We start from the raw sequence: 14,359 nt of genomic DNA on the forward strand, positions 1-14,359 counted from the left end.
CCTGCCCGGTCACTGTCTTGGAGTCCTCCTCCCCACATGATGTATATGCTTACTGCTCAGCCTCTCCTGTATGTTGTATATGCTGCAGCCCCAGCATGTCCTGTGTGATGTATATGCTGCTGCCCAGCATCTCTTGTGTGATGTGTGTGCTGCAGCCACAGTATCTACTATGTCACCAAACAATTACCAGTCTTCACATTAGTGGTGAGTTAATTAAATGTTTCACCAAATATACCAGAATAAATTTCAAGTTGATCATTTTGTACGTCCTTCAAGTGATGGTATAGATATCCAAATGGTCCTTGGCAGAAAAAAGGTTCCTCGTCGCAGCTCTATAGCATAATCTCCACATATCACTTTGGAAAAGACTTTTCTGATCTCCTAGATCAGGATTCACTCCTATCTTTGACACCAACTAAACATTCAGCCATGATACTGTATTGGGCATGAGTCATTGCACATATAAAATTTGGCTCAGTGGAGACTGCGACATAGCCATACATCAGCAGTATACATTGGGAAAGTTTGGACTAAAGGCCCTGTCTCACATAGCGAGATTGTTAGTGAGATCGCTGAAGCGTCACCGATTTTGTGACGCAACAGCGATCTCGCTAATGATCTCGCTATGTGAGACACGTAGCGGCGACCAGGCCCCCCCTGTGATGTCGCTGACCGAGCTCGAATGTCTTGGGCCACTTTTTGATCGCTGGTGTCCCGCTGGCCAGCGCGCATCGCTGTGTTTGACACCGACGAGCGACCTCATTAGTGACTCAGAAATCACGGACGCAGGCGCAGGCGGGAGTCGTCAGATTCACTGCTGTGTGACAATGTCCCAACGACCGCCGAGGTCGTTATACAGATTGCTGGATCGTTGCTGAGTCGTTGGGTAAATCTGCCTGTTTGACAGCTTACTAGTGACCATTTTGCGATGCACCAGCGATCCTTACCAGGTCGTATCGTTGTCGGTATCGCTGCTGCGTCGCTAAGTGTAACGGTACCCATACAGTGGCATATGCAGTTAACAGAGTCCCATTTTAACAAAAAAAATGTTCAGGGCTTGTCTTCTGCTGTAGTTTCCTATACAGTAGAGGAAATGTAAACCTCCTCAAAGACCTTTAGGAACTTTCACTGGATTTTTTTTTATTATATACTTCCTACACTTGGTGCTGCGCCACTACTTTTGAAACAGTTTTTCTTTTTCTTTTGGGTCCCTCCACTCCAAACTTATGACCCTGGTAATAATGTGAACATGCGTTTATATGCTGCATGTATACCATCTCAAACCAAGCTCAATTTTTGTGTTTTTTTGCAATGCACAATGAGCCTTAGCCCTACAGGGTGTATTAAAGCTCACGGTAGGAAATTTTGACTTTGAGCATAAGTTGGTTTAGGGTTCAATGTGATTTCATTGGTGATCTATATATGTAATTTATTTTAAATGGAATCTTACAAAAACTTCATGGTATTGTAGCGTTATCCTTGTTGGAAAGACCCTAGAAATGCATAGTTTTACCTACACAGCAATGTCATGTCCCTCGAAACTGTATTCTAGAACTGGCAACGGTGCATTTATCTCCTGTGCTGAGCAGACGGAGGGATCAGAGAGGTGGGGGTGACATAAGCCGGTCTGTAGCAAGCAACGTAGATTAAAACAATAATAAATACGTTCACACAGGAACTTCTTTCCTCCCCACCCCCTTATCCCTCCTTTGCGAAAGCGCTGTACTTTAAAAGTTTTTTTTTTTTTCCTGGCAGCTTGGTGGAAATACAGAGAGAGAGCTCCGTCTAATAACACACATAGGAAAAGGAAACTATTGTATAATGCATCCTCATCCCTGTGCACACACAGACACACACACAAAAGTTTCCTCTCAAGTCCAGGGGATCCTTTAATTTCTCATTCTAACATTCCCTCAGTCTGGAAAACACAGAATTTTGGGGGGAAAAATTTAGACATTTTTTTAATATTTGAAAAATTATTCTCCCACCTTGGAGGTCACTGTGGGTGACAGCCAGCAGTGCCAGGCTTTTGTACGTCAGTGGCACGGCTGCTCTGGCCGGTACTGTTTTTGTACTTTTTTTTTTAATTTTTGCCCTTTTTCTCTTTTGCCCTGGGAATAATATTATCAGGCAGAGACCTTTTTTTTTTCTTGTGGTGATACTCAAAACCTACAGAAGGGAAAGCTGGAAATGAAGAGAGTCCTCTGTGTGCTTCTTGGCATTTGGCTGGGTACTGTTGAGAGAACAGGTAAGAATTTTTCAGTTAATTCTAGAATCTGGATTGTTTGGGGGATGACAAGGGCACAGTTTTAAAGCTTGGCTTATGTTTGTAAGGCATGGTGAAATATGAGGGGCATGAAACTTTTTTGAAAAATATGCTCAAATTTGCAGGTCAAAGACAACATTTACAGGACGTGCTTGTAGTCCATGGACGGTGTAAAGCTCATGCTTTTAGGACTTGGAGAACAGTTTATAGTAAATAATTGTAAGGCTTGGACAATATTTGTACACCGTAGATGGGAAATTTGATTACTAAGTTTCCCTAAAATAAGTCACCTTTATGGTCACCCTAGTCCTAGTGATTGCTAATATTATATAGGACATGCTTGAACGGCATGGACAATGTTTTTATACAATAGTTGAGAATGGAATTTACTAAAATAAGTCTTCTAAAGTACAAAGACCATCGATTGCTAATTCTAGGTAGGACATGCTTGTATGACAGAAACAGTGGTTGTAGGACCTGCTTGTAGGACATGGGCAATGTTAGTAGAACATGATTGTAGGAGGGCAGCATGGTGACTCAGTGGTTAGCACTGTTTCTCTGCAGCTCTGGGGTCCTGGGTTTGAATCCCACCAAGGACAAATTCTGCATGGAGTTTGTATGATCTTCCCATGTTTGCGTGTGTTTCCTCCGGGTACTTCGGTTTCCTCCCACACTCCAAAGACATACTGATAGGGGATTTAGACTGTGAGCCCTATTGGGGACAGTGATGACCATGTCTGGGAAGGGCTGTGGAATTAGCAAAGCATAAATAATAATCATAATGTTTGAATATTATAGAGGAGAAATCTGATTATTACATTTTGGTAAAATAAGACACTTAAAACACAGTCATCGTTGATGGCTACTCCTGTGGTTTTGGACAGTCTATTCTGGTCAGGATCTCCATCGCTGTTAATACACCCTATATGATCTACCAATATTATACTACAGATTTATGAGACCTGCCCATCATTAAATCAAGCAAACCATACGACTACATGTTACACCCAAAACATAAACAAGGCAAAGTCCTGACCGCAGCAGACCCTAGTTTCCAAACGCCTATAAACATCATGCAACATCTGTTATTATCAGGAAACAGCTTACACGAGATTTAGGACCATTACCGTATAATATACATGTGAGCTAATAGCGGAGGACTGTTTTCACTTTTCCGAAGTCAGAACACATTCGCAGGCATTGCAGCTTTAACCACTTAACCCTTAATACATTGAGTATGACAGCGAATGGACATCTGTAAACTTCAGGAGTGGAAAAGTTTAGCAAAAATGGTTACCCCATAGGAACTATTCATGATCTCCATAAGTGGCCATTCATAGCATTGTCCGATATATAAGATCATTCTTCGCAGAACATCCCACATTCCTGATCCTAAGGAGATGATGCCTTATATTTTCCCCATATCCCATCGGTAAACCCCATTCCCTTGTTTTACCTCATTAACTATTTCATTCCTGGATACCTGATTTAATTTTCCTGACTACTTCTTTTTCTTAAAATAACAACTTCAGTGTAGCCCTAAGTCTGAGTTTAAGGAAACTTTAAAAAAATAAATAAAAAATAATAATATGTATGCATTTTTCTGACCCTTTTTGCATTTTTCTCTGGGGCAATTTCAACTTTCTATCCCTGATCTTTACCTTCGTATTATGGATCTTCAATATCTAAAACATAGAATTCCATCGGAGAACTTACTGATAATTCTATCAAAAAATCAATAGCAAGTCCATCCGGGAGATTACCGTACTTAACAGATGATTCTATCAGAATAGATAATCTGATCATACCATCTATGTGCATAATCTGAGAATTCCATCTATGAGTATAGAGATATTCTGTTAATCCCATCTAGAAAAAAAAAAGATAATCAAATAATTGCATGTGTGAGAATGGATCATACGAGAATCCCATCCATGAGGATAGATAATCTGAGAAATCCATTTATGAGAATAGGTTTCCATGTAATGCCAAGTATTCCAACATTTATCATTCCATCAGATTTGCCTTAGAATTCGATATACAAATCAATAACATCTGTAAGACTAGATACACTGATAATTCCTTCTCTCAGAATGGATACCTGTGAATTCCATTTATGGGAATGGATATTCTAAGAATCCGATTAGAACAAAATAATCTCCTAATTTCATAAAGACGACTATATAATCTGATAGTTTCATTTCTGGACTAGATAATCTGATCATTCTATGAGAATAGAAGATCTGATACCTTTACCCATCAGGCTACATAATCTAAAAATTCCATCTGTGGAAAAGATAATCTGATAATTCCATCTATCAGAAAAGATAATTTCAGAATCCCACCTGTAGGAAATGATAATCTGATAATTTAACTTTTTCAGAATGAAACAAATGATCATTTTCACTATGATAGATAATCTGAGATTTCTCTTTATGTGAATAGGTCATTTTAACCTTCCCAAACTTCATAATTCCTTTAGAGAATTTCCCCGAGAATCCGATAAAGTAATCAATAACATTGATGAGCCTAGATAAACTGATAATCCCCGTTGTCACAATGGATACTGTAACCTGAATATTCCATTTATGGGCATAGCTATTCTAAGAATTTTAGCTATTAAAACAAATAATCTCTTAATTTCATATATTAGACTATATAATGTAATAATTCCATCTGTTGGAATAAATAATCTGCTAATTCAATCTATGAACATTTATAATCATATAATTTTGCCATTTGACTTGTGGAAATAGATAATCTGATGATTACATTGATGACAATAGAAAATCTCATAATTCCATCCATAAAGCAGGATAATTTCATAATTTAATTTATTAGAATCGATCATATAATCATTTTGTCTATGATAATAAATAATCTAAGATTTGTGTTTATGAGAAAAACTTCCAAACTTTGCTATATACCTGAGAACTCTACATAGAAATAATTAACATCTGTGAGCCAAAATAAACTATGAGAAAAGATAATCTAATAATCCCATCTCTAAAAAAAACAGATAATATTTTAATTTCATGTGTGAGAACGGATCATTCCATCGATGAGAATATAAATAGAAGATTTCCAACATATGAGAATAGATAATCTGAGAATTCTGTTTATGTGGATGGAAAACCTGGCAATTCCAAGTATGAGACTAGATCATTCGTATTGGATGCTTGAGGCTTTATCACCTGAAACTGAATATGTGAATTTTTTCTATCCAGAACTTGATCATTTCATTGAATTCATGTTTTTTTTTCTGAAAATCTAATCTGAGAATCCTACCTTTCTACACTAGAAAAAAAATCTATGAATTAACCTAGTATATCACAATGGAAGCTGCCAGACGTGATACACAAAGTCATGTTATAACCAATGTCTTCAATATCATTTTTATTAATTTCTTTGGGTATGCTAATGATGTCGCAGAGCTAAATTGGTTGCGTTTAGCAGTGCTAGATTTGTCATTTGTGATTAGGACTAGACATAAATGTGGTTGATAAATGTTAGGTTGAAAAAGACCTCGGTCCATCAAGTTCAACCTTTCTCCACCAATTATACATTTTGTCACTAAATTATCTATAACCCACATTGTTATCTGTACTTAGGAAATCGTCCAGCCCTTTTTTTGAAGGCTGTTATTGTGTCTACCTCTTGTGGTCGGGCATTCCACAGTCTGACTGCTCTAACTGTAAAGAACCCTTTCTTATTTAGTTGCCGGAATCGCTTTTCTTCCACCCGTAATTAATGCCCATGTAACAGCGTTATTTTTACCAAAAATCCAAATTCAGAGAAACAATGAACCTCATCTTTACTACATCATCATTGGATACTGCTTATATTATGCCTTAAAAAAGTACCAAAAAATGCTTCCTATTTAGAATTATCTGATATGTCAGTCTCTGCTGGATAGATTTACTTCTGTAGTGCTGGGAAATCAGAAGAAAAGATTGCCACATGTTCAGGTATATTGTGATACAGGGATTGACTGGGAGAGATGGGCTCATTACCGACCACTATAGCTATAAGGCTTCTGATTTGGTTGCACTTGAGGAGGCCATGTAGTTTTATGGCGTTTCTGAGAAAATATAATTTGAAGAGCCTGCACCACTCCAGGAGATTGACTGGTGTCTCCCAATGTACATACACGGGAGAGACCGGTCAATCATCTAGAGTGGTGCAGGGAGTAGCCGGCCAGATGTGGCACCGAGATACTCTCAGATCAATTCCTATAGTCCCTATCCAGATTCTCTAACTATCTTTCCTCTGAAACTTCAAAGCAATTCCATCACAAATATACCTGGCTGCCATCTTGTAGCCAGGATCTAATTTGTTCTTCCTATGGTTTTGGGCAGCATGAATCGGCAGACAAATTCCATTTACTTATGGATTTATGGACACAGAGGTGAAGATTCAGTTTGCTGCATTTCCAACATTTGGGGACATGGGGTGTCAGCCCCATCTCAGCTATTCCTCATATCCAAAAAAGACCAGATCTATTGCTTTCATATTCATCTGTACTCTAGGAGGACCTCCCTGCTTTGATCATTAGCTATATATCGAATCTTCAACATCCCGTCTACCTTTGTCATAACAGATTCTAATTTATAGACCCCTTACCCTATATAATGTACACATACAGGTCAGTACTCCTAGCCTAATCCACCATAATGACACCCCGTTATCCCACTATCCATCCAGCACCTTATAGCACATTCTCCCCATTACACTATTCCAATATTGTAGTTTCATCCTATAAGTTCAAAATAACATTTGGTTATCCCTGCACCTGGTACATCTGACATCCCATCATCTTTCCTTATCTCCTTGCTCTCTTCATTAGGATTTTCTCCAAACCCTATAGTGTAGTGTTTAGTATCAGGTGATCCGCCATTGAGTAGTGGTCCGTTAAGGTGCAGTAGAGAAAAAAATCCATGAGAAGTTGATTTTAGAGCCAAACTTTCACCACTAGAATCTCTTTCTCTTGGAGTGTTTCACAAAAAGCCGATGAGAGCTTACTAATAAGTTCTGGGTTCAATAGTAACGAGTAGGATGTAACTAAGGCCACGTTCACACCTTTCAGTATTTTACATCAGTATTTGTAAGCCAAAACCAAGACTGGAACAATCGGAGGAAAAGTATAATAGAAACCCGTCACCACTTCTGTATTTTTCACCCACTCCTGGTTTGGGCTTAAAGACACAGATGTAAAATACTGACCAAATACTGAACGTATGAGCGAGGCCTAAAGGTGAACATCTCCAGATCTCCAGTAAATATGGATGGAAGCTCTTAGGCCACATTCACACGTTCAGTATTTGGTCAGTTTTTTACCTCAGTATGTGTAAGCCAAAACCAGGAGTGGGTGATAAATCTAGAAGTGGTGACGTGTTTGTATTTTACTTTTCCTCTGATTGTTCTACTTCTGATTTTGGCTTACAAACACTGATATAAAATACTAACCAAATACTGAATGTGTGAACGTGGTCTTAGATACATCTCCTCAGGCAGATTCAAGGAACATAGTGAGGTCTTTTATATGCATTTTTCAGGCTAGAAAATTCACACAAAAAGAAAAAAGAAACTGGCGATTTTTTTTTTTTTTTTTGAGTAAATTCTGCTCCAAAATCAACACTAAAATACCTACTCCTATTGAGACCCCTATAGTGCACACATTGCTGTTTTTTTCCAACTGGAAAAAGAAGCAACCATTCAATTCTCAAATCAAGCAGGATAGGTTTCCTGCGGGGTTATTGATTGATATGTTTACCCTGACTTATTTTTACGGTGAATTTGGAGGTGGTTCCGCTTCAAAATCTATGTTAAATTGTATTCAAAGACTAAAGCAGTTTATGATCTGGATTTGAAGCAAATCCACCTAAAAAGACTGTGCCAACATGCTAGGGTATGTGCACACACTGTCATTTAGGCTAGTTTCACACTAGCGTTTATGAGCGCAGCGACGGCCTTTTTGACGGTGCGCCGACGCAACCAAACTGCAGCAGGTTGCGTTTGGCACAGGTCGGCGCACCGTCAAAAGGACGCATGCGCCGCCAAACGCATACTGCACACGGCCTGCGCCCCCTGTGATAAAGATAGGGCACGCAGGGCGCATGCAGCGTCATGCACCGGTGGGCGGAGTTACCGGCGGGGCACGGAAGGGGGCGGGGCTTAGCGGCGGCCGTGCGCAGGCCGTCGCTGCGCTCATAAACGCTAGTGTGAAACTAGCCTTAGACACTGGTGCAGCCGCCAGAATTCGTTCCCTTGATGTGGCGCCACCCCCCTCACATTGCACATTCAACTTATCAGCATCATATAAAGGAGCTGCATTATACTCTGAGGGGGGTGCAGTATACTCTGAGGGGGGTGCAGTATACTCTGAGGGGGTGCAGTATACTCTGAGGGGGGCTGCAGTATACTCTGAGGGGGGTGCAGTATACTCTGAGGGGGTGCAGTATACTCTGAGGGGGTGCAGTATACTCTGAGGGGGGATGCAGTATACTCTGAGGGGGATGCAGTATACTATATCAAGGACCATGGAGAGTGCATTATACTATATGGGACCTGTATTATACTGTATCAAGGAGTATCTGTACCCATCATTCTTCCTCAGCCGGAGTAAATAGGCGGGAAACAAGCATCGAATGACTTCATTATTGTCGATCAAGCTCGTTTAAAGGCCTAAGCTCAGCGCATGTAAATATAACAGAATTGTTTCTGTGTGATGGAGCAATATGTGGGGAACCTTTTTTCTGCCAGGGGCCATTTGGATATTTATAACATCATTTGGGGCCGTACAAAATAATCAACTTAAACAATGTGCTCTGTGTCACCTAGGTATACAGCACATAGGGTACTCTGAACCTAAAATATATTGCAAATATGAGACACAAAACACAACAATATCCCAAGTACAGAGTACACAGTAGTGATACTTCATAAATCACCCTCAATGATTTTTGGAGAAAATTCCCCTATGGAGCTCCAGATACATGATGACACCAAGAGAGCAGAGCAATAAACACCATAATGCCAAAATATCAACAAATATTAAAAAAGTCTTTAAAGGGAATCTGTCACCCCTTTTTTGAGATATCATATAATGATATCATTCAATTGTGTGTCACATAAGGATTTTTTTAGTACTTTTGCTTCCCCCTGACCCCACACCTTTCAAGCATAAATACCTTTTTTATATCGGTTCAGATGTATGTAAACTGCCGCGGTCCGGTCCGATGGGCGGGGCTTATTCAACTGCTCCCCCCCTCCCTGTCTTGCTCTACACAAGAAGAAATGCGCAGAGCAAGACAGGGGGGGGGAGCAGGTGAATAAGCCCCGCCCATCAGACAGGACTGCTGCAGTTTACATACATCTGAACTGATATAAAAAAGGTATTTATGCATGAAAGGTGCGGGGTCAGGGGGAAGCAAAAGTACTAAGAGAATCCTTATGTGACACACAATTGAATGACATCATTATATGATATCTCAAAAAAGGGGTGACAGATTCCCTTTAATGTAATAGTATCAAATTTAAAATTCACATAGATAAATAGTACAGCATATAACATGAAGCAGATAGTTGTTAACACATGAGCCGGGAGAAGCCAGATGGAAAAACAATCCTGCATAAAGACATGGACATAAATGGGCTAGGGAGCAAAAATGCTAACTCCCTAATTAGTCATATCCCTGCATCCATAGTATAATTCCATAGGTAAATTAGACCTAGTCACCATATACTACTATTCCCTGTGGTAGATCCCTGTACACATGTAGCCATAACTTGTAGGTGGACCCAGGCATATGGGACAAAACCATGTGGCATAAAGACAGAGTAGTTAGGGGTTAATCTTACCCATGCCCTTTGTCTGATGTGCAGGAACACGCCCCTACGCGCGTTTCGCGGTCACTTCCTCGGGGGGCCTCCTACATGAACAGTTTCCTGGAATGTGGATTGGTCATCGAGGGCCAGTTGAATGGCCACCAAGGTCTCCTGATCTGACCCTCTTAGACTTTTATCTTTGAGGTCATCTGAAGGCAATTGTCTATGCTGTGAAGATATGAGATGTGCAGCTTCTGAAACAACGGATACTGGAAGCCTGTGCTAGCATTTCTTCTGCAGTGTTGCTATCAGTGTATCAAGAGTGGGAGAAGAGGGTTGCATTGATAATCCAACACAATGGGCTGCACTTTGAACACATTTTATAAGTGGTCATAAACTTGTAAATAACTCATGAAAGAATTAAGTTATGTTAAAACCAAGCACACCATTGTTTTTCTTGTGAAATTCTCAACAACTTTGATGTGTCACATGACCCAAAATAAAGTTGGATCGAAAATGGTGGACTTCAAAATGGCCGTCATGGTCACCACCCATCTTGAAAAGCTTCCCCCCTCCCATATACTAATGTGCCACAAACAGGAAGTTGATATCACCAACCATTCCTATTTTATTTAGGTGTATCCATGTAAATGGCCCACCCTGTATATTATAATGCACGCTCCACAGGGAGACTCTATAAAATATAATGCACTCCCCATAGGCAGACTCTGTATAGTATAATGCACTCCACATAGGCAGACTCTATATAGCATAATGCACTCCCCATAGGCAGACTCTACGTAGTATATTGCAAACCTATGGGCCTCTATAGTATAAAGCATCCACATAGTATAATGCACTCCCCATAAAAAAAATAAAAACATACAATACTCTTCTCTCCTTCCCGTTCCCCTGCTGCTCTGAGCACCCGCTCATCTCAGGACAGCGGGTACCAAGTAATGACATCATCACGCCCGCTATCGGGGATGGAAATGCAGGGGGGAATGGTGGGGGAGGAAACATGACACTCCGTGTCTCATCAGTGCTTTCAATTGTATTGGCATCCAGCCAATTCAGTTGAACTTGCGATGACGGGTGAGGGGCCTGATGCTGGCACTAGGCTGCTACCTCCTGTTTAAGCGGCCAGGTGGCAGTGCAGGGAGATCGAGTCTGCTGCAGTGCCTAACTGTGTGGGTGTGCAGCGCACACCCATACTTTTCACAGTAGCTTAGCTCTGAGTGGGCCGCTCAGAGCGCAGGGCTCGGGGAGACCACCCCTTCTGCTCCCCCTGGTAGCTACGTTACTGTGCACAGGGGAGTTCTATTGTCCATGTTAGCCCCATTCAAATGCAGTTCTGGTAAGTCCCATTTCTAAGGAGCAATTATTGGTCTGATGGGAAAGATAATGTGCGCCGGTAACATTAATGGACCAACGTGACTGAGATGATTAGTTGGAACGGTGATCATCACCGGGGAAATTGATCGAGGAAGCATTACATTTTGAAGTCTTACCTGGGCACATATCACATTACATTTATAGCAATGTTCTTAATTGCTTGATGTAAATGGGCCAAATCACCTACTCGCCCAGCTCATAATATTATTACTGCATGCAAAAAAAAGTATGTTGCTCCCTGTAACCAATCGGAATACAGCTTACGGTAATTTTTTAAGTTAAGCTTAAAAAAACCTGATTGATTGTTTTTAGTGATGATCGTGAGTGATCGCTACTCTAGTATGCCTAGGGTGCTCGGGTAGGCACCAAGTATCGCGGGTGCTCAGGTTATATGTTCGTGTCAGGCAAATCCTCGCATGTTTTGTGGCTGTCCGACAGTCGCGAAACATGCGGATGCAAGGACTCGAACACGTCACTCGAGCACCCGCGATACTTGGTGCCTACCCGAGCACCCTGGGCATACTCGAGCAGCGATCACTCACGATCATCACTAGTTTTCTCTTTTCCTTTATGATACTTTTTTGGGGGTACAGGATGACTTGAAAGGGTCTGAAATAAAAAAAAATATTGGCCAGAAGGACACCACATGTAATTTTGGGATTGGGCCCCATATTAAGTATTGGATGATCTGGGATTTTGTTCTATACCTCCCTAAATATTGTCTATATAAATACCCGACATGTGCTCTTTGAAGAGATACCTTATTTCAGGCCTAATTTCTCAGAGCCCAGATAAACAGCATCCTGGCATTAATGGAGGAGAGATTTTCTAACATTCACTTATTGTATTCAGGAGAAGGGATTGGGGAGCGAGGCAGTCCCAATATCTGCAATTTATTTTCAGCTTATTAGTCCCACAGAACTAAAATCTCCTTAATACTATGCATCTGGATGGCATTTCACACAAAGATGACTCTCAGGATATAGGAACAAAAAAAGACCCAGCACTAATAACTAACGAGAGTAAAAAATTAAGTTAGAGCATCAAACGGAATTGAGTGTATCACTTACCAGATGTTCACACAAGCGTCCCATGAGACGCAGTATATAGTTTAATGCTATATACTGCTCTTTATAGTATACTGCCATAATCATTATATTCAACGCTAGTAGCGCTTGAGAAGGTATTGCTGTAATACCAGTCTCTCACCAACAGTGGGCGCTAAGTCTTATTTCTTGATGCCTGAAAGATTTTTCAAATACACGACTTCGAAAAAATTTAACAAAAAAGTAGCCCAGCTGAAATCTTCATTTAAACCACTGTGTTACATTTTAACTTTGTGATTATATAGACCACTGACAGACCAAAAGACCAGATAAACAATTCGAAAAACTCCAGTGACGCAATTATTATAAACATAAAATTGAGGCAGCAAACAGTGAGGCTGAAGGGATACCCCACAGTCCCAATAAATATATCATATTTCCAATATGTAACATTCGGTAACATCAAACTGGATGGTAGGATAAGCGATAATGATAAAAGTTAATGCCACAGTGGTAAAACAGTGATATTCTGACCCAAACAGTGTAAAAATAATATACAAAAAGACTGAGAGTTGTAGTATAAGGATGAAGGGGTACACCTGTGACGGAGAGAGCCAGGAACCCAGCGCACCCAACGTGTATTTCGCAAGGAATGCTTCACCTGTGGGTTTAACCTTGTCAGCAAAGAAGTCTTTAGTTATAACTATATACTGTAAATATATACACTCACTGGCCACTTTATTAGGTACACCATGCTAGTAACGGGTTGGACCCCCTTTTGCCTTCAGAACTGCCTCAATTCTTCGTGGCAGAGATTCAACAAGGTGCTGGAAGCATTCCTCAGAGATTTTGGACCATATTGACATGATGGCATCACACAGTTGGCGCAGATTTGTCGGCTGCACATCCCTGATGCGAATCTCCCGTTCCACCACATCCCAAACATGCTCTATTGGATTGAGATCTGGTGACTGAGGAGGCCATTTGAGTACAGTGAACTCATTGTCATGTTCAAGAAACCAATCTGAGATGATTCGAGCTTTATGACATGGCGCATTATCCTGCTGAAAGTAGCCATCAGATGTTGGGTACATTGTGGTCATAAAGGGATGGACATGGTCAGCAACAATACTCAGGTAGGCTGTGGCGTTGCAACAATGCTCAATTGGTACCAAGGGGCCCAAAGAGTGCCAAGAAAAAATTCCCCACACCATGACACCACCACCACCAGCCTGAACCGTTGATACAAGGCAGGATGGATCCATGCTTTCATGTTGTTTACGCCAAATTCTGACCCTACCATCCGAATGTCGCAGCAGAAATCGAGACTCATCAGACCAGGCAACGTTTTTCCAATCTTCTACTGTCCAATTTCGATGAGCTTGTGCAAATTGTAGCCTCAGTTTCCTGTTCTTAGCTGAGAGGAGTGGTACCCGGTGTGGTCTTCTGCTGCTGTAGCCCATCTGCCTCAAAGTTCGACGCACTGTGCGTTCAGAGATGCTCTTCTGCCTACCTTGGTTGTAACGGGTGGCAATTTGAGTCACTGTTGCCTTTCTATCAGCTCGAACCAGTCTGCCCATTCTCCTCTGACCTCTGGCATCAACAAGGCATTTCCGGCCACAGAACTGCCGCTCACTGGATTTTTTTTCTTTTTCGGACCATTCTCTGTAAACCCTAGAGATGGTTGTGCGTGAAAATCCCAGTAGATCAGCAGTTTCTGAAATACTCAGACCAGCCCTTCTGGCACCAACAATCATGCCACGTTCAAAGGCACTCAAATCACCTTTCTTCCCCATACTGATGCTCGGTTTGAACTGCAGGAGAT

At 41.0% G+C, this 14,359-nt stretch overlaps 1 protein-coding gene across 1 annotated transcript in view; it reads left to right on the forward strand.

The window, feature by feature from the left end:
• The first annotated feature begins 1,840 nt into the window (after window positions 1-1,840).
• FLT4 (fms related receptor tyrosine kinase 4) overlaps window positions 1,841-14,359 on the forward strand; it is a 284,750-nt gene continuing 272,231 nt past the window's right edge. Inside the window, exon 1 of the mRNA XM_073568005.1 lies at window positions 1,841-2,248. Within this exon, the coding sequence (XP_073424106.1) occupies window positions 2,191-2,248 (58 nt within the window). The 5' untranslated portion in view covers window positions 1,841-2,190. The remainder of the gene's footprint in view (window positions 2,249-14,359) is intronic.

This window comes from Dendrobates tinctorius, unplaced genomic scaffold (genome assembly GCF_039654945.1).
Source record: "Dendrobates tinctorius isolate UK_male_01 unplaced genomic scaffold, ASM3965494v1 ptg000020l, whole genome shotgun sequence".
In the NCBI taxonomy this organism is placed as follows: domain Eukaryota; kingdom Metazoa; phylum Chordata; class Amphibia; order Anura; family Dendrobatidae; genus Dendrobates; species Dendrobates tinctorius.